The 22067-nt window shown below is 39.1% G+C and overlaps 2 protein-coding genes across 5 annotated transcripts in view; one reads left to right on the top strand and one right to left on the bottom strand.

The window, feature by feature from the left end:
• The window catches only part of mep1bb (meprin A subunit beta b), a 26394-nt gene extending 26007 nt beyond the window's left edge, over window positions 1-387 (bottom strand). The window contains exons 1-4 of the mRNA XM_061979830.1: window positions 319-387; window positions 227-245; window positions 112-162; window positions 1-23 (exon numbers count right to left, since the gene is read on the bottom strand). The exon at window positions 1-23 is cut by the window's left edge and continues 21 nt beyond it. Coding sequence (XP_061835814.1) covers window positions 1-23; window positions 112-162; window positions 227-245; window positions 319-387 — 162 coding nt within the window. The remainder of the gene's footprint in view (window positions 24-111; window positions 163-226; window positions 246-318) is intronic.
• Window positions 1-22067, top strand: part of LOC133618816 (opsin-5-like) — a 71669-nt gene that overhangs the window by 28844 nt on the left and 20758 nt on the right. For 2 of the 4 annotated variants that reach the window (XM_061979555.1, XM_061979554.1), the window contains one exon: window positions 21437-21524. In XM_061979555.1, the coding sequence (XP_061835539.1) occupies window positions 21437-21524 (88 nt within the window). Of the gene's footprint in view, window positions 1-18170; window positions 18319-18601; window positions 18624-21436; window positions 21525-22067 lie in introns of those variants that run through there. The other 2 variants (XM_061979553.1, XM_061979556.1) reach the window with 2 other exon arrangements.

The raw sequence follows: 22067 nt of genomic DNA, 5'->3' as shown, positions 1-22067 counted from the left end.
TTCCACCAGATTTAATCCTGCTTCTGTTAAATCCAAGCATAACGAATCACATTTAAAATCCATCAGATTCAAGGATTATTATTATTATTATCACACTCTGTTCTTGTGTACCTTCATTGATTTCAAAAATGTCCCTATCTCGTCCACCATCCACGTCAAAGTCTGTTATAGAATAAAAGTAGTGCTGTATATATGTTACGTACAGTATCATATTACCGTCACCTACCTTGTAATATGTGTGTGGGCTGCACCAAAGAGAGAAAAAACATACAAATAAATAAATGTGATCAGATCAAATAAATGATAGACTAGTCTCACCGTGCACAGTGTGGTGTCACAAAGCAGGTAAAGAGCCAACAACAAATGCAAAGACGTTTCCCCTGCCATGTTCAACATCACCAAGTATCTGAGTTTGCCATGCAACAGGTGAAATATCATTTACGTTGAGGTGCGCGCTGGGATTTTAACGGTACACACCAACAAGTGAATGATTGACGAGGTGTCAAAGGGTTACGCTGATAAAACAATCTCTTTCTCAGCTATCTTCTGAGGCCTCTTGACACTTCCTTTGGGGATCAGCACACATCAGCGGGCTTGTTTTCATTAAAGTTTTCATCACGCCAATTTAATCTGGTTGCATATTTAATCAATTGGATTTAAAAGATTAATTGAAACATTAAGAAATAGCTTTTGTTGCCTAAAATGACCATGAAAAGTAATACAAATCCTTGCCAAATGCTTAGTTTTTTTCGTGTGTCTGTTACTCAGCACAGTGTTGTTAGCTGGTATTATAATAATAATAATAATAATAATAATGATAATAATAATAATGGATTAGATATTTATAGCGCTTTTCTAGACACTAAAAAGCGCTTAACAGATAAGTGAGAACCCATCATTCATTCACACCTTATGTTGATGTCATTTGGTTATTATTTTTAAATACTTCTTTTTTTGACGCTCAGTAGTGTGTCAATGTGTTATTGGCATAAAAAGAAATGTAGTGCAAAAGTTGAATAATTGAGATGAGGCGATTACGGTCTTGACTCGGTCAATAATATAGATAACATTGATTTTAACGTATAGTTATTAACAACATTGATTTTGATGCATTACCATTTTGGGAGGAAATTAGATTTTTTTTAATGACTTTTTATCCTTAGGTTTTAAAACAGTCTTTCTAAAATATTTTAAAAAGTAGTTTACTCAATACTTTTTTACACTTTCTTTCTATCATTTTAAAACCATTAACCGTTTTGTGGTGGGGTGGAGAGATTATTATTATTATATATATATTTTTTTTATTAAGTACAAAGTTTAATCATTTTATATGTATATACTGGGTGGGGAGAAAAAACATTTGATTTGTAGTGTAATGTATTTATGTTAACTGTGTCAAAAAATCTCAATCAACAAATGTTTTAAAAAGATGTGTGTGTGTGTATATATATATATATATATATATATATATATATATATATATATATATATATATATATCCATCCATCCATCCATTTTCTACCGCTTATTCCCTTCGGGGTCGCGGGGGGCGCTGGAGCCTATCTCAGCTGCAATCGGGCGGAAGGCAGTGTACACCCTGGACAAGTCGCCACCTCATCACAGGGCCAACACAGATAGACAGACAACATTCACACTCACATTCACACACTAGGGCCAATTTAGTGTTGCCAATCAACCTATCCCCAGGTGCATGTCTTTGGAGGTGGGATGAAGCCGGAGTACCCGGAGGGAACCCACGCAGTCACGGGGAGGACATGCAAACTCCACACAGAAAGATCCCAAGGCCGGGATTGAACTCACAACTACTCAGGACCTTCGTATTGTGAGGCAGACGCACTAACCCTTCTTTCACCGTGCTGCCCTATATATATATATATATATATATATATATATATATATATATATATATGTATATATATATATATATATATATATATATATATATATATATATATATATATATATATATATATATATATATATATATATGTATGTATGTGTGGGAAAAAAATCACAAGACTATTTCATCTCTACAGGCCTGTTTCATGAGGGGGGGTTCCCTCACTCATCAGGAGATTTCCTGATGAGTGAGGGAACCCCCCCTCATGAAACAGGCCTGTAGAGATGAAATAGTCTTGTGATTTTTTTCCCACACATACATATATTGCGCTCTACTACGGTATCGAGCACTATTTTTTGGATAACCTTATTAAGACATATATATATATATATATATATGTATATATGTATGTGTATGTATATATATATATATATATATATGTATATGTATATGTATATATACAGTATATATATATATATATATATATATATATATATATATATTTATTTATTTATTTTTTTCTTCTTTATTCAACACTTTAACTTCAGACCTACCCAAAATATAACGTTTTTAATTCTTTATAGTTTTGTGTACTTTTTGTCAAAAAAAAACAAACACCTAAAATCTTAATTTGGGAAAGAAAAAAATACAACATTTATCCAAAAATTAAGTGCAAAGTTGTTGGGATGAGGCCATTACGGCGTTGACTCGTTTCATAATAGATAACAACATTGATGCAGCCCTTTGAGACACTTGTGATTTAGGGCTATATAAATAAAGATTGATTGATTGATTGATTGATGGTAATGCATAATTTAAAACGTTGGTTAATGGTCCTCTCATAAAACACATTCAACAATTAAATAAAATCCTACTTTCACCACATTCACAACTTTAGACCTAAACGTATACATTTTTGTGCATGTTTAGTTTTTTTTCCACAATAACCCGTAATTTCTTAAAAGGAGAAAACTACACGTGCAATGTTGAATTAGAATGAGGCTACTGGATTTAAATCTTAACTGGGACAACAACAAAACTGATTTAAATTGTTATTTTAAGTTATATATTAAGTGTTAAAAAATAATAATATATATATATATTACCACTTATATATTAAAAAAAAAAAAAATATATATATATATATACTCTCATTTCACTGCATTTTCTTTATTTTAGATTGTCACTGAATGCATCAAAACTATGACACCTGTGAAGTGAAAACTCTTTCAGGTGACTACCTCTTGACGCTCATCGAGAGAATGCCAAGAGTGTGCAAAGCAGTAATCAGAGCAAACGGTGTCTATTTTGAAGAAACTAGAATATAAAACATGTTTTCAGATATCTCAACCTTTTTTTGTTAAGTTTATATCTCCACATGTGTTCATTCATAGTTTTGATGCCTTCAGTGACAATCTACAATGTAAATAGTCATGGAAATAAATAAAAACGCATTCAATGAGAAAGTGTGTCCAAACTTTTGGCCTGTACTGTATATCCTTAGGTCCCAAATCCGTTTCTCTCATGAAAGTAAAATGTGAAAATATATACTCCATTTTTTCTTTTTCAACTTTTTGAATGATTATTTACTGGAATTACAAACTATTCTTTTAGATTTCCAGCACTGCTTTAACACGCCACAGCACCCATCCAATAGATAAGGAGTATTTGCCTGCATTACAGTATATTTTATAAATATGTGATTCCAGTACCAGCCAAGAGTGAAGAGTGTATTTACTGTATGCAAATTTCCTCTTCCATACCCCTTACCATTCATATTTGTTACCAGTGTTCTACTTTTTCAACAATTTCCCTCTCAGGCAAATAGTGATTGTTTAATGAGAGATAGCATGCTATCTATCACCTTTCACAGTTACTTTTCCAAATGTTTCTCACTTCAGTGGACATAACTTCCTGGAAATAGACCCCCATTAAGTGGGCTGCTTTCCATCTGTATAGTTTTTCCTAATCCCACAGAGAGACACAGTAAATATGTGGTAGATGTGTGCAAAGGAATTAGAGGCAGTAGACAAAGAGTGTGTGACAAACAACACTGCATACTGCAACTTCATCAGTTCAGCTCCATTAACTGCACCTGGTAGAGGACCCAAAATATCAATAAATCATCAGCAACGCCTAAAACGACCTCCTCAAAGCCGGCATGAATATGAAGTTTGATTGTGGGTGTCGGCTTTGGCCTACTTACGCCAGGCAGGACGCTTAAAGAAAAAATACTTTTAGACTACGTTTACTCTGCACTCAAAAGTGGACCAAATCAGATTTTTTGGAAATCAGATTTTTGCAGTGGACTGTTTAGATTACAAGTACCAACGCGGACAGGCCCCAATGTGGCTTTGACGTCACTTGCACGCGCTGTTCGATAAAGTGAAAACATTTAGGATGCTGACCGGATTATGTAAATGGAAAAGAAAGTCACTTTAGTTACTACTTTGCAAAATAAAAGTGACCACACCTTTTAATTTTTTATTTTTTTTATGTGAAAATAAATACAAGTAACATAATGTATGGATGGATAGTATAGTACATTTGGAAAGGTTCTAATCTTTTTGTTACTGTTAAATTGAGGAGACACAGACATCAGTGTGGATCTACATTAGCTCACCTACGAAAACAACTTACGCAATGTAGGTAACATGTAGCTAAATACGCCACAGCGTACATGTCATTTGCAATCCTTCAATAATCACTATTTCTTCACATACACTATATTGCCAAAAGTATTTGGCCACCTGCCTTGACTCACATATGAACTTGAAGTGCCATCATATTCCTAACACATAGGGTTCAATATGATGTCGGTCCACCTTTTGCAGCTATTACAGCTTCAACTCTTCTGGGAAGGCTGTCCACAAGGTTGTGGAGTGTTTATAGGAACTTTCGACTATTCTTCCAAAAGCGCATTGGTGAGGTCACACTCTAATGTTGGTGGAGAAGGCCTGGCTCTCAGTCTCCGTTCTAGTTCATCCCAAAGGTGTTCTATCGGGTTCAGGTGAGTACTCTGTGCAGGCCAGTCAAGTTCATCCACACCAGACTCTGTCATCCATGTCTTTATGGACCTTGCTTTGTGCACTGGTGCACAGTCATGTTGGAAGAGGAAGGTGCCTGCTCCAAACTGTTCCCACAAGGTTGGGAGCATGGAATTGTCCAAAATGTGTTGGTATCCTGGAGCATTCAAAGTTCCTTTCATTGGAACTAAGAGGCCAAGCCTAACTCTTGAAAAACAACCCCACACCATAATTCCTCCTACACCAATTTTCACACTCGGCACAATGCAGTCCGAAATGTACCGTTCTCCTGGCAATCGCCAAACCCAGACTCGTCCATCAGATTGCCAGATGGAAAAGCATGATTCATCACTCCAGAGAAAACGTCTCCACTGCTCTAGAGTCCAGTGGCGACGTGCTTTACACCACTGCATCCCACGCTTTGCATTGAACTTGGTGATGTATGGCTTAGATGCAGCTGCTCGGCCATGGAAACCCATTCAATGAAGCTCTTTGCGTACTGTACGTGGGCTAATTGGAAGGTCACATGAAGTTTGGAGCGCTGTAGTTACTGACTGTACAGAAAGTCGACGACCTCTTTGCACTATGCGCTTCAGCATCCGCTGACCCTTCCCTGTCAGTTTACGTGGCCTACCAATTCGTGGCTGAGTTGCTGTTGTTCCCAAATGCTTCCTTTTTCTTGTTATAAAGCAGACAGTTGACTTTGGAATATTTAGGAGCAAGGAAATTTCACCACTGGATTTGTTGCACAGGTGGCATCCTATGAAAGTTCCACGCTGGAAATCACTGAGCTCCTGAGAGCGGCCCATTCTTTCACAAATGTTTGTAGAAACAGTCTCCATGCCTAAGTGCTTGATTTTATACACCTGTGGCCGGGCCAAGTGATTAGGACACCTGATTCTGATTATTTGGATGGGTGGACAAATACTTTTGGCAATATAGTGTATTTGGGAAGGTTCTAATTTTGTTATTACTGTTAAGTTGAGGAGACAGACATCAGTGTGGATCTGCATTAGCTCACCTACAAAAACAACTTGCGCAATGTCGGTAACATGTAAGTAAATATGTAATTTGCGGTCCTTCAATAATCACTATTTCTTCACATATATATTATACACACCTAGTTCAAATCCAGCTTCCACCTATAGTCACTCCCTTTGTGTCCTTGGTGTGAATGTAGCTTAAATGTAGATAATGGGTTTTTCAATGTGAAGCGCTTTGATTCATGTGAGCCACATCTTCCAAGCGTTTTTTTTTTTTAAATCCTAAAAAGAAAAAAGACGTGTGTTGTGTTTTATAATGAATGTGAACGAAAAGTGCAATTACTCTTCAAAGGATTCAGTTCAATCTTTTCACCAATTGACAAGAGTCTTGAAAATGTCTGTCCAATAACTGCACAGGGATGGGCGATCACACGATCTCAGATATTCCGTCATACATCTTAGCTAGTCAGACCTCGGTATAATAAGGACAATGTATTAGACCAGACCTGGGCAAATTAAGGCCCGGGTGCCGCATGCGGCCCGTTGAGCTTTTCAATCTGGCCTAGCGGATATTCCCCCCAAATTTTTTTAGATCTTTAAGATGGAAACTTTAGCTGCCATTATGATGTGCAGTGATGTTTTCTAATGACCGTAAGTCTTGAACTATACAAAGTATTTCAATGGTTGGAATCTGCGCTTTTGCATGATATACTAGTTACTATGGTAATCTAAATTGGTTACTATGGTAATCTTATTAGTTACTATGGTAATCTAAGTCCCAGCAGCTCAGACGAGGCACCAAGCAGTGTGGGTGGGGAGCGTTTCCACAGAGTGTCAAATGTGGGTGTCAGGGACAGACGCGGAATGAGATTTTTACAACAATGTTCTAAAGCTTAGTTATACATCAGATTGTAGGTGGGTTTTTTTTACTCTTCGCGTTCATATTTCGCTTTGTTTGTTGCATTTTTGTTGCGTTTCGCCTGTTTAAATATGTCAATCAAGAGGGGGTGTGACGTTCATATGTTGTCAATATTCAGTGTTTTATCCTTCATAGTTAATATTGTAAATCCCACATTCTTTATTTTCATGTACATTCTGGTGTCCCACTCATGTAAAATTCCATTCTGTTTTTAAGGCGGTTTGTCCTTAACGTTTTTAAAATTCAATCAGACATTATTGTGAGGTTTTGTATGAGTGTTCCTAAAAATAGATATACCGGCCCCCAGACACATGTTTTTCTCTAAATTTGGCCTCCCGAGTCAAAATAATTGCCCTGGCCTGTATTAGCTTGAATGAAGCCGTGCCTGGGACAAATGGGAGACTTATGAACTCTACTTAACATCTTTGTCCAGCTATCCTCTGATCAAACCTAGGAAGTGTTTTAAATGTAGGGGGGAAATCATAACATGACCCCTTTAAGATTATAGGACTGACAGAAACTTGAGAATGCACTAATATGATCATGAATCATGGATGTACGTCAATATAGGCTAACATAACGAACATGATTTGAACTCTGACTGGCGCTCACCGAGTTGTTCTCCAGGATTTTGCTGATGTCGCCTCAAAATACATACAGAAGTCAGCTTTTTGTTTTTGCCGTTTACGTTGTTATTGTGCGCATACATGGCACACACGATGTAATCACATGTAAGTGTGCACTGAACGCTAATGTCCTTCCCTTCATGTTTACTTACATCGGCATGTCACTGCTTCAACACGTTATTACGCGCTCCTTCACCTTCCAGAGGTTACACACATGTGCTGCTCATTTACATTTAGATGAAAGCTGACGCCGCGTGATCAAATTATTCTTTAGTGTGAATTATCAATTGTTATTGCGAGTTCTGAGGATGATTCAAGCTGAGAGATGTTGACATCTGTTTGTTGGTCTTGTATTGCTACGCATATTGGCAGCGTTGACACTTGACAGATGCGTCGGCCATCTTCTTCTAGTTACCCTAAATGAAGGTTACGTGCTGCACGTGGCAATTTGTCTTCATTCTCACTGCACCATTAATGATTTGTATCTTAGGGGGGAAATATGCACAAAAAAACAGATGTTATCTAAAATGTAATAAAAGGCTACAGATGTGACTTACAGTTTTTAAAAATGCACAAATGTGGCCCAAATTGAAAAACATTAGGATTAAAAAATCTTACAGATGTGATCAAAAAAGCAACTGCATAAGTTATCTAAAAAAGTAAGTAAATAGACAAATAAAACAAATAATTCAAATTAAATCTACGAAAAGTCTTAAACATGTCTTATATATATATATATATTTTTTTTTTAAACTTAAAAATTTTACTTAAAATAAAAACTACAGATGTGATCTAAAAAAGCAACTACATATCGCCTGTGTATCGGTTGGGAACATCTCTGCGCTGCTGACCCGTCTCCGCTCGGGATGGTTTCCTGCTGGCCCCACTATGGACTGGACTTTTACTATTATGTTGGATCCACTATGAACTGGACTCTCACAATATTATGTCAGACCCAATCGACATCCATTGCATTCGGTCTCCCCTAGAGGGGAGGGGTTACCCACATATGCGGTCCTCTCCAAGGTTTCTCATAGTCATTCACATCGACGTCCCTCTGGGGTGAGTTTTTCCTTGCCCTTATGTGGGCTCTGTACCGAGGATGTCGTTGTGGCTTGTGCAGCCCTTTGAGACACTTGTGATTTAGGGCTATATAAATAAACATTGATTGATTGATTGATTGATATGTAATCCAAAAAAAAAAATACATTAAAAAAAAATCTGCAGAAAATGTTGGAAAAACACCCACGTGACTTTGAGATTATACATTTCGCATTTAACACAACTATAAATGTGATCTAACAAATAAAATTAATTAAAACATATATATAAATACCTACAGATCTACACCTATATACATTTTTATTTTTTTTAAAAGTACAAATGTAACTTATAATTTGTATAAATAAAAAATAGAGATGTAACCTAAAAATAACAAATCTTACAGATTTATTTGGAAAGAAATTAACGACATAGTGATCCCAAAAATGAAATCAAGTAAAAAATAAAATCCACAGAAAATGTTTGGGGAAAAAAGACATGATATATAATTGTAAAGAAACCACAGATGTAATCTGTAAATTGTGAAACAAAACCATAAATAAACTACTTATGTGACCTAAAATAAAATATATGTATTTAATCAACAAAAAGAAACTACTGTACATCTGTGATCATAAAAAAAAATAATAATAAAAAAGTCTCAAGAGAATTTATATAAAGTATTTAGTCCATACAACTTAAATGGTATATATATTTTTAAACCCTAAAGATTTGGCCTAAAATAAAATACAAACGTACATTTGTGACCTAGAAAATGAAATAAATTTAAAAACAATCTACACAAAATGTAAGTTAACACAAGATGTGACCTAAAAATTATAAATGTGTCATCTAAAAAAATCAACAAATGTGAACATCCAACAACTGAAGTACATTATAAATACTTACAGATGATCTTATTGTACATAAAAAAAAAAAGACTCGTGCACATGTAAAAAAAAAAAAAAAGCTAGATCTGTGGCCAAACGTGCTATTAAATGTGAGGTAAGAATGTAAAAACCTACAGATGAACCTAATTTAACATACCCTAAAAAAATAAGTTAAATACAATCTCATAATTTACATCTCCAGATGTGAGCTGAACATTCAAAAAGTCCTATATATGTGACCTACAGTAAAAAAAAAAACTATGTTGAAAAAATAAATTTTTAAAAATAATCTAAAATGTAAAACACATCTAGACAAATAATTTCTGGTGTTTTTAAGAGCAATTAGTAAATCTCTGTTGCCGTGCAGAATGTCAGAAAAGAAACAGTACCTACTACTACCACTACCCTCCTGGGTCTGATATCTAAATTGTAATGGAGAAAAAAAAAGGCTCCCATTTTCACACCTGGATCACGATAGTCTCTCATGGTTGGACTTGCTCAGAACTCTGTTGAAATGGACTCCAACAATATAACGTAACACTTGGAAGAACATGTTCGCTGCTCTCTTGCAGCCTCGCTGTTGAAACAAATCGATAGTTTGACGCCAGACGTCCCCCGCTGAGCGGTAATTGCTCATGCTCCGCGAACACGCAGCATGCTAATATGGAAGAAAATGCGTGCGATTGTCCTACGTAGGCTGAGTGGCATCCTGGACGTCGCAGTCACAGTCGATGCATTTTTTATCTGAGCGTCATTAGCCGCTACTGTACAGCATTCGCCACCGCAAACGAGCAACATCCCTCAAAGAGGCCTGGTTATTTCAGCGGCATCTGCCCGTGGCTCTTTGGTCCAGCTCCTGGCAGAATGAGTGAGCGTGTTGTGCACTAAATGAATCACTTCACCATGAAAACTATCACTCTGGGCTATTAGAAGATAGAGAAACCGAAGCATGGAAATGGAATACAGCCCGCTTGCATTATATCATCTTATTGTGTGGCTGATGATTTGAAAAAGTTGCTCTATAAAGTTGGATGAATGGAAGTCCCGAGCACATTAGAATAGTGATTACAGAGTGCAGACTATTGGAAAGGTTCTGGCCGCTCCAGAATAAAAATAGTACAGTTTTGCTGTCTTCAACTAGGTCAGGGGTCGGCAACCCGCGGCTCTCGAGCCGCATGCGGCTCTTTAGCGCCGCCCTAGTGGCTCTCTGGAGCTTTTTCAAAAAATTTATGAAAAATGGAAAAAGATGAGGGGAAAAAAATCTATTTTTGTTTTAATATGGTTTCTGTAGGAGGACAAACATGACACAAACCTCCCTAATTCTTACAAAGCACACTGTTTATATTAAACATGCTTCACTGATTCGAGTATTTGGCGAGCGCCGTTTTGTCCTACTAATTTTGGCGGTCCTTCAACTCACCTTAGTTTGTTTACATGTATAACTTTCTCCGACTTTCTAGGACGTGTTTTATGCCACTTTTTTTTCTGTCTCATTTTGTCCACCAAACTTTTAAGGTCGTGCATGAAAGGTGAGTTTTGTTGATGTTATTGACTTGTGTGGAGTGCTAATCAGACATATTTGGTCACTGCATGACTGCAAGCTAATCAATGCTAACAGGCTATTTAGGCTAGCTATATGTACATATTGCATCATTATGCCTCATTTGTAGCTATATTTGAGGTCATTTAGTTTCCTTTAAGTCCTCTTAATTCCATGACACACTATCTGTATGTAGTATGTCTTTAAATTTTTTGCGGCTCCAGACAGATTTGTTTTTGTATTTTTGGTCCAATATGGCTCTTTCAACATTTTGGGTTGCCGACCCCTGAACTAGGTAGTAGCATGCTAGCTAACACGATTATGAGACTTTTTCACTTTTGCTTGAGTGCTTTATTTTCTGGTTTTGCCATTTGTGTCACAATGGCAAAACCGGGATTAAAAATGGTATGGTCCAGTCGTCTAACATCCAAGCACCGTATTTTTCGCACTATAAGGCGCACTTAAATTCCTTTCATTTTCTCAAAAATCAACAGTGCGCCTTATAACCCGGTGCGCCTAATGTACGGCATAATTCTGGTTATGCTTACCGACCTCAAAGCAATTTTTTTTGGTACATGGTGTAATGATAAGTGTGACCAGTAGATGGCAGTCACACATAAGAGATATGTGTAGACTGCAATATGACACCAGTAAACAACACCAAAACTATAAATGTTCCATTAAAAGTATAGAACATTACACACGGCGCTCAAAAATCTGTCAAAATGGTTTTAGTACGACTTCGGTAAGCTATGAAGCCGCACCAATTAAGTCCTGAAAATTTGCACGCGTCCGCCATTGTAGTCCGTGCCGACACCATAGTCATAAGCTTCTTCTTTTTCGCTACCTTCTTGTTATGGGACATTCATCCTCTGCTGTTGCCATTTCTAATATAAAGTAGTGTAAAGTTCTTACTTATAGCTGTCAGTAGACTAGCTATCAAAGTGCTAAAAACTGTAGTGGGTTTGCATTATTCACCCAAGGAACTTTAGTTATTAGAGAGTTCTGGTAGGACAGTTTTTCACGGGACACATTTCCGGTGTTGTTGTTGCACTAGTGAGCCACGGATGAGGAGATGCTGCTCCGTTATTGATTGAAGTAAAGTCTGAATGTCATTAAAACAGTTAGCTCCATCTTTTGACACTTCTTCCACCCCCGTCCTTGCACGCTACACCACTACAACAAAGATGACGGGGAGAAGACGCTGTCGAAGGTGAGCCACGTAAATAAGACTGTCCACAAAACGCCGCATCCTGAAGCGACTGTCAGAAAGCGACTTGAAGATGATCTGTAAAACATCATCAATGCAACATTTTGACCAAAGAACCACCATTACATGTTATGTAGACCCCCAGATAGTTTTAAATTTAGAAAAAATCATAATATGACCCCTTTAATGCGTCTTATAATCCGGTAAGCCTTTTGTATGAAAATAGACCTGACTAGACCCGCTCATTGGCAGTGCGCCTTATGGTAAATGGTAAATGGGTTATACTTGTATAGCGCTTTTCCACCTTCAAGGTACTCAAAGCGCTTTGACACCATTTCCACATTCACACACACATTCACATACTGATGGCGGGAGCTGTCATGCAAGGCCGTAACCACAACCCATCGGGAGCAAGAGTGAAGTGTCTTGCTCAAGGACGCAACAGACGTGACTAGGTTGGTAGAAGGTGGGGATCGAACCAGGAACCCTCAAGGTTGCTGGCACGGCCACTGTCCCAATGGGTATGCCACACCGTACCCATTATAATCCGGTGCGCCCTATGGTCCGAAAAATATGGTACATTTAGCTGCGTGCCCGATAACGGAACTGAAGTGTGTCTTAAACGGAATGAAACTGGAGAGACAATACGTAACATGGAAATAAAACAAACAAAAAAATACTGCTGAAAATAAGTTAAATGTTATTGTTTAAGTTAGGGTAAGGGTTGCATGTAATTATCCGAAAAAGCAATACATTCAACAAGCGAAATAACAACAACGGTGGTGCGTTGCGTTAGCCATCTTGGATTACCTTACAAATCAGGGGTCCAGTCTCGCGTTGTCAGCGCCACTGTGACCATGTCTTTAAAACATGGTTCACTTCCGCCGTCGTCACCTTTGTAGGCGCAACTTAGAGTGTCTAAGGCGAACCCGTCTCCTTACATCATCCTCCATAAACCAGGAAGTAGCATGCTGGCTAACAAACCTACAAACAAATTCGGTGCGTCAAGATTTTTCACTTTTGCTGATATAATTATTCTTGTTGCTATTAGTCACGACTTATCCGTTTCCCAGTCCAACCCAGAAATAATCATTTAAAAAAATGATACTGTCTTGTGTTAGGTCATCCTCCAAGAACTAGGAAGTAGCATGCTAGCTAACAAACATACAAATTGACAAAATTACTTAAAAATGGCCCACTATAATCTTTTTCCTTTTGTTAGTTATTTATTTTCTATTTTTACCATTTGTGGCACAATGGCAGTGTTTTCGCCCTCCCATAAATGAAAATGGTATGGTCCAGTCATATTAAATCATCCCCCAGGAACAATAAAGTAGCATGCTAGCTAACAAATGGACAAAATACGATAAATATGGTACCTTATAGTTTTTTTGATTTCTGTTAGAGTCTTTTTTTTTGTTTTCAGCTTGGAACGATATTAATATAAATATAAAAAAGGTAATTGATGAAATTGTAGATCCACTTCCATAGAGTATATGTAATGTATCATTTAGAACTGGTACATTCCCACACAAAATGAAAATCGCTGAAGTTATTCCAGAATATAAATCTGCTGACATACACATTTTAACAACTACAGCCCGAGATCCTTACTCTCACAGTTCTCTAGATTATACTATATTGCCAAAAGTATTTGGCCACCCATCCAAATGATGAGAATCAGGTGTCCTAATCACTTGACCCTGTGTATAAAATCAAGCACTTAGGCATGGAGACTGTTTCTACGAACATTTGTAAAAGAATGGGCCGCTCTCAGGAGCTCAGTGATTTCCAGCGTGGAACTGTCATAGGATGCCACCCGTGCAACAAATTCAATGCAAAGAGGTCGCCGACTTTCTGCGTAGTCAGTTGCTACAGAGCTCCAAACTTCATGTGACCTTCCAATTAGCCCACATACAGTACGCAGAGAGCTTCATGGAATGGGTTTCTATGGCCGAGCAGCTGCATCTAAGCCATACATCACCAAGTCCAATGCAAAGCGTGGGATGCAGTGGTGTAAAGCACGTCGCCACTGGACTCGAGCAGTGGAGACGCCTTCTCTGGAGTGATGAATCATGCTTTTCCATCTGGCAATCTGATGGACGAGGCTGGGTTTGGAGATTGCCAGGAGAACTGTACATTTCGGACTGCATTGTGCCGAGTGTGAAATTTGGTGTAGGAGGAATTATGGTGTGGGGTTGTTTTTCAGGAGTTGGGCTTGGTCCATTAGTTCCAGTGAAAATAACTTTGAATGCTCCAGGATACCAACACATTTTGGACAATTCCATGCTCCCAATCTTGTGGGAACAGTTTGGAGCGGGCTCCTTCCTGTTCCAACATGACTGTGCACCAGTGCACAAAGCAAGGTCCATAAAGACATTGATGACAGAGTCTGGTGTGGATGAACTTGACTGGCCTGCACAGACTCCTGACCTGAACCCGATAGAACAGCTTTGGGATGAACTAGAACGGAGACTGGGAGCCAGGCCTTCTTGACCAACATCGCAGTGTGACCTTACCAATGCGCTTTTGGAAGAATGGTCGAAAATTCCTACAAACACACTCTGCAACCTTGTGGACAGCCTTCCCAGAAGAGTTGAAGCTGTAATAGCTGCAAAAGTTGGACCGACATCATATTGAACCCTATGGGTTAGGAATGGGATGGCCCTTCAATTTCATATGTGAGTCAAGGCAGGTGGCCAAATACTTTTGGCAATATAGTGTAAATATAAAGTTTATTTGAAAAAACACAACTTGCTGATGGGAAGTCAGTTTGGTTTCTGCACAGATAGATTAAAATCAACGGAGCAAGTACAAGGGTTAACAACCTCCATAAATAGCAACAAATTTGCAGTGGGTATATTTATTGATTTAACGAAGGTTTGACATGAATACCCATGATAAATTGTTTAGGAAAATGGAAAGATGCAGTATAGTGCAGAGGGGTGGCTTTACATTGGATAAAAAGTCACACAAAAAAACAACAGTTTGTACAAATGGACCAACGGAAGTCAGAAAACTTGTGTATCACATGTGGTGTCCCACAGGGTTCAATATTGGGTCCCCTACTATTCATTATTTTTATCATTGTAAGGTATCAGATACATTGAAGTTTGTGGTGTTTGCTGATGACACAAATATCTTCTGCTCCGGGGAGGACTTGCAGCAGCTACTGGAAGTAGTGATGAAAGAAGTTAATAAATTACAATATTGCTTTGACAAAAACAAACTGTCTCTAAACTTGAAGAAAAAAAAATTATGTTGTTTGGAAATCGGAAACTACAAAATAATGTCAAATTGGAAGTTGGCAACTCAGAAATTGAAATAGCACTTGAAATTACGTTTTTGGGTGTGGTATCAGACAGCCAAAGGTATTCGCAAAAACTATTGGAACTTTAGGGAAAGCAAAGCACATCATGAACCACAAAACCTTATTATCTTAACTTCTGTATGGAAGGTTATATATATATATATATATATATATATATATATATATATATATATATATATACATCCTTTCATCTATCATCTTCTTCCGCTTATCCGAAGTCGGGTCGCGGGGCAGCAGCCGAAGCAGAGAAGCCCAGACTTCCCTCTCCCCAGCTACTTCGTCTCGCTCATCCTGGGGGATCCCGAGGCGTTCCCAGGCCAGCTGGGAGACACAGTCTCTCCAACGTGTCCTGGGTTTTTCCCGTGGTCTCCTACCGGTCAGACATGCCCTAAACACCTCCCCTTGGAGGCATTTGGGGGGGCATTCTGACCAGAAGCCCGAACCACCTCATCTGACTCCTCTCAATGTAGAGGAGCAGCGGCTTTACTCTGAGCTCCTCCCAAATCACAGAGCTTCTCACCCTATCACTAAGGGAGAGCCCCACACCCCGTGATCTTGTCCTTTCGGTCATAACCCAAAGCTCATGACCAAAGGTGAGGATAGGGATGTAGATCGACTGGTAAATTGATTGAATGCTTTGCCTTCTGGCTTGCTTCTTTTTCACCACGACGGACTAGTGCACGGTCCACATAACTGCAGACGCTGCACCGATACCCCTGTCGATCTCACATTCCACTCATCCCTCACTCGTGAACAAGACCCCGAGGTACTTGAACTCCTCCACTTGGGGCAAGATCTCTTCCCCAACCTGGAGATGGCACTTCACTCTCTCTTGGAAGTGCTGATTTTCATCCCAGTCGCTTCAAACTCAGCTGCGAACCGATCCAGCGAGAGCTGAAGATCCTGGTCAGATGAAGCCAGCAGGACCACATTATCCGCAAAAAGCCGAAATCTCCTCAACGCCCTGACTGTGCCTAGAAACTCAGTCCATAAAAGTTGTAAGGAGAATCGGTGACAAAGGTCAGCCCTGGCGGAGTCCTACCCTCGCTGGAAACGAGTCTGACTTACTGCTGGCAATGCAGACCAAGTTCTGACACTGATCATACAGGGCTGCCATAATCAGGCGGTCCAATACTCCATACTCTCTGAACACTCCCCAACAAGAAAAAACAATACACGTTGACTGGTTGGGGAAACTCCCATGCACCCTCAAGGATCCTGCTGAGAGTACAGAGTTGGTCTACAGTTTCACTACCAAGACGAACACCACACTGCATGCTCCTCCTGAATCTGAGGTTCGTCAATCCGGCGTAGCCCCTTCTCCAGTACACCTGAATAGACCTTACCGGGAAGACTGAGGAGTGTGATCCCACAATAATTGGAACACACCCTCCGGTTCCCCTTTTTAAATAGAGGAACCACCACCCCAATCTGCCAATCCAGAGGCACCGTCCCCGATGTCCAAGCAATTGTCAACCACGACAGCCCCACAGCATCCAGAGCCTTAAGGAACTCCAGGCGGATCTCCTCCACCTTCAGGACCCTGCCACCGAGGAGTTTCTTAACTACCTCGGCAACCTCAGCCCCAGAAATAGGAGAGCCCACCGCAGGGTCCCCAGGCACTGCTTCCTCATTGGTAGACGTGTCGGTGGGATTGATTCCTTCAACCGATCCACAACATTCCCAGTCGGCGTCAGCAGCACACGGTCCCCGATGTACAAGGTATTGACAGTGACAGTTAACAGATTTATAATCTAGATTCCAGAATAAACTTTCACCAACTCAGTGGCGATGTAGCAGCTCATCGGCTCAGTACTACCATTATCTGCATGGTTAGTCACCTCGTACTGGCCATATTTTATGACTTAGAGAGCGTAAAAAAAACCCAAAACATGTGTTTTTGTTTTGTGAATGATAGGCAAAATAAAATAAAAAATAGTTAAGTTCTTCTTTAAGGTTGTAATGTATTTACTGAATTTAAATAACATTGAATTTTCCATGTTCTCCCCGTGACTGCGTGGGTTCCCTCCGGGTACTCCGGCTTCCTCCCACCGCCAAAAACATGCACCTGGGGATAGGTTGATTGGCAACACTAAATTGGCCCTAGTTTGTGAATGTGAGTGTGAATGTTGTCTGTCTATCTGTGTTGGCCCTGTGAGGTGGCGACTTGTCCAGGGTGTATCCCGCCTTCTGCCCGAATGCAGCTGAGATAAGCTCCAGCACCCCCCGTAAACCCGAAAGGGACAAGCGGTAGAAAATGGGTGTATCCTGTTAATACTGTCAAGTATCAGGTGATTGTGAATTGTGTTGATGATTACAAATCAGATTATCTGATTGATGTGGCAGAACATTATAATCTTTTGCTTCTTCCTGCTCCTTCTCGGACACACACAAAGTTTATTTTTAATTTTATGTTAATATTGCTGTGGGTTTTTTTTGCAGATGAAGATATTGTATTGGAGATGCTTTTTTGTTTGATTTGTGTTGAGAGGAGAAAAAAATAGCATGCTAAATTTCTGAAGTGCAGACATACACAAAACTTCTTTATGTATTTTGTACTGTCATTACATGAATATATTGTTAAGTATTTTTACCATGAAACAGCTTAAATAGCATTAAAGTAAAAGGTAATTAAGTCCAGTGTATGAGAATGAAGGCTGCCTGTGACGTCATCAGCTGGCAGGGAAGAGGAGCTCAGTTAGAACAGAGCAACCGACAGATTGTTAGACACTACCATCAGCATCTTTAGCGGTGCTTCATATCTTTTTTAGGCACCAAAACTCGACCGAGTGGCACGTTTAAGAACAAAATAACATCTTGGGAAGTTTTCTTTTAACTTAATTGGATCAAATTAGAGCGTCAAGGCTGGTGTGATTATATCCCTAATTAAGGTAAGTCTGGTTGCTTTCTACATGTTTGTCTTTGAATGAAGTTACATTTGACTTATGGAGTCTAATTTGACACATCGGTGCCTTAATAATAATGTTTTAAATTGAACAGCGTGTCTTCGATATGACTCACTTGTTACATTATTAATGATCGCTAATAATAACTAAGACATGTTTTGACGAAAGTGCCGATAGTTTAATTAATAATGCACAGACGGTAAACGAAATTCTACTTTTAGTTAGATACTCAATAGTTTAGAAATATATCTTATTTAAATATAAAATCCAAAGGTGTCAACAAACTGTAGGTAAACATCTTTTTATATTTTTTTGAAGAATATTAAAGGGGGTCAAATCATTATGTTGCAAAATGTATCCAAACGAATTGAAAATATAGCCATGTTGTTAATGTTATATCTATTAAACATGTTGGGAAAGTCACATTTGTAATTGTTTTTGGTGACTAATTGTTTAAAATGAGCGACTGTGTGTCTTGACGAGGCATTTAATGTTTGCTAGCGAAGACGTGTTTTGACGAAAGTGCTGTTTGGTGAACTTGTATTAATTGGCTTTGCAGTGACTGTAAAGATAATTGTGCTTTTAGTTTGATACTTGTGAGTTTCTGTATGTATTGTGTTTGAATTATTTAAATGTTAAAACTTCACGGAGCTCCACAAACTCCGTCTCTATACATAACTGACGTCAACATTTTTATTAAATCCTAACCAGCTACTGGCTGTGTGACAGAACATTGTGTAAACCTCACTCCCCTGACAGCTTTTGGCTCACTGGCTCAGGATGCACGACCAAACTCTCTATCTGTGGGTGCACAGTTGGTCCACTTTACACACACATGTTTATTCATGCATAAAAAAGGAGGACAATTCATAATTAGATGGCAAAAATTAAAATACCGTATTTTTCCGACTATAAGGCGCAATTAAAATCCTTTCATTTTCTCACAACTCGACAGTGCGCCTAATGTACGGAATAAGTCTGGTTGTGCTTACCGACCTTGAAGCTATTTTATTTGGTACATGGTGAAATGACAAGTGTGACCAGTAGATGGCAGTCACACATTAGATACATGTAGACTGCAATATGACGGCAGTCACACATTAAAGATAGGTGTAGACTGCAATATGACTCAAGTAAACGACACCAACATTTTATATGTTCCATTGAAAATATAGAACATTACACACGGCGCTCAAAAATCTATCAAAATGTTTTTGTACGACTTTGGTAAGCTATGAAGCTGCACCGCTTGATGGATTGTACTGTGCTTCAACATAGAAGTATTATTATGGTGTGTGTATAAGGTAAGACATATTATCTGGCGTTTTGTTTCGCAATATTATGTAAATGCAACTTTTGTTACCTTCTGGTACCTGCGGATCTGTATCTGGGATCTGCATAAGTCCTGAAAAGTTGTGCGCATCCGCCTTTGTAGTCCATGGTGACACCGTAGTCTTCTTTTTCTCTATCTTCTTGTTATTGGACATTCATCCTCTGCGGTTGCCATTTCTAATATAAAGTAGGTAAAGTTATTTTATATCTGTCAGTAAACTCGCCATGAAACAGACATACCGGTGTACTGAATTTACATTATTCACCCAAGGAACTTTAGTTATTAGAGAGTTCTGGTCGGACGTTTTTTCACGGGACATATTTCCAGCCTTTTGTTGCACTAGTGAGCTACGGATGAGAAGATGCTGCTCCGTTATTGATTGAAGTAAAGTCGGAATGTCATTAAAACAGTTAGTTCCATCTTTTGACACTTCTTCCACCCCCGTCCTTGCACGCTACACCGCTATAACAAAGATGACGGGGAGAAGACGCTGTCAAAGGTGAGCCACGTAAATAAGACCGCCCACAAAACAGTACATCCTGAAGCAACTGTCAGAAAGCGGCTGGAAGATGATCTGTAAAACATCATCTATGCAACAAAGAACCACCATTACATGTTATGCAGACCAGTGGTCCCCAACCTTTTTTTAACTGCGGACCGGTCAACGCTTGAAAATTTGTCCCACGGACCGGGGGGGTTTGTCATACAAAAATACAATCATGTGTGCTTACAGACTGTATCCCTGCAGACTGTATTGATCTATATTGATATATACTGTAGGAACCACAAATATTAATAACAGAAAGAAACAACCCTTTTGTGCGAATGAGTGTAAGTTATTAATATTTGTGATTCCTACAGTAAATATCAATATAGATCAATACAGTCTGCAGGGATACAGTCTGTAAGCACACATGATTGTATTTTTGTATGACAACCCCCCCCCCCCCGGTCCGTGGGACAAATTTTCAAGCGTTGACCGGTCCGCAGTTAACACTTAAATGGGGGAGGGAGGTTTGTTGGGTTGGTGCACTAATTGTAAGTGTATCTTGTGTTTATTATGTTGGTTTAATTTTTTTTTTTTAAATAAAATATATATATATATATTTTTTCTTGTGCGGCCCGGTACCAATCGATCCATGGACCGGTACTGGGCCGTGGCCCGGTTGTTGGGGACCACTGATGTAGACCACAAGGAAGTGTTTTCCATTTAGAAAACAAAATCATAATATGACCCCTTTAATGCGCTCTATAATCTGGTGCGCCTTTTGTATGAAAATAAACCTGACTAGGCCCGCGGTGGTGCGCTTTATAATCCGGTGCACCCTATGGTCCAGAAAAGACAGTAATGCCCAATTGCACTGTTATGCTCCCGCCTCATCCCGTTATTTCTATTAAAAATGTTAAAAAGTCCTTTTATGTAGATTCTTGTAAGTTTCTAAATGTATCTTGTTTGAATTGTTCACATTTAAAAACTCCACCGAGCTCCACAACCTTTAGATGTTACTGAAAACTCCATACAAACATTTACTGTATGATGTTTATTTATCCAGTAATGCTGGAGTAAATTTGTTTTATTATCAGAAATATGACTTGCGATCAGGTCCATCTCTCTGTTGCCAGTCATGTACCCCCTCTTGTTTATCGACCCTCGCATCATCTATTGAACCTTATACGGTATTCTGTCTGTGCCACTTTCCTCCTGACTTTGTACACAAAGATAATACTTTCAATAAAACATATCTCATCTGTTTTTCTTTCCTTCTTCAGATGGGGGCATCGGACAAGGACATTACCTTTCAGTCGAGCATCCCTGTACCTCTGGACATAACTGTGGCTGTGGTCTACTCAGTCTTTGGTGAGTCAAGTCTACTGCAATTTTAAAAAGCTATTTATTTGTCATATTCTCAGAAAATCTGGATAGAGGCGCCACTTGTCTTTATGTTTACTGTATGGACTAGTACTGTCAGGATTCTCACTGACAGTTTGGTTATGTTGTGCTCGTAGCGTGAAAGCAAGACAACTTGAAGTATAGTTGACACACAAAAACGTGTGCGTCGTTTATTCTTCCAAGCACAAGCAAGAATGAATGCTTACCTCACAAACTCAAATATCGCGGGAACAACAAACCCCCACCTTTGTGAGAATCTACTGACGGCCACTTAAAGGGGCCGCGATGGTCGCGGAAGTTTCCCAGAACTCGGGCAGCTTTAGAGAAACCGCATTCGCCGTCATGGTCGATAATATTCACTGAATCCGTTCAGTGAAGCGTCGGGGTCACCAGTGTTGTGCTCGTAGCGTGAAAGCAAGACAACTTGAAGTATAGTTGACACACAAAAACGTGTGCGTCGTTTATTCTTCCAAGCACAAGCAAGAATGAATGCTTACCTCACAAAAACTC

Source organism: Nerophis lumbriciformis, linkage group LG19 (genome assembly GCF_033978685.3).
Source record: "Nerophis lumbriciformis linkage group LG19, RoL_Nlum_v2.1, whole genome shotgun sequence".
NCBI lineage: Eukaryota > Metazoa > Chordata > Actinopteri > Syngnathiformes > Syngnathidae > Nerophis > Nerophis lumbriciformis.
This window is presented reverse-complemented; position numbering and strand designations above follow the sequence as displayed.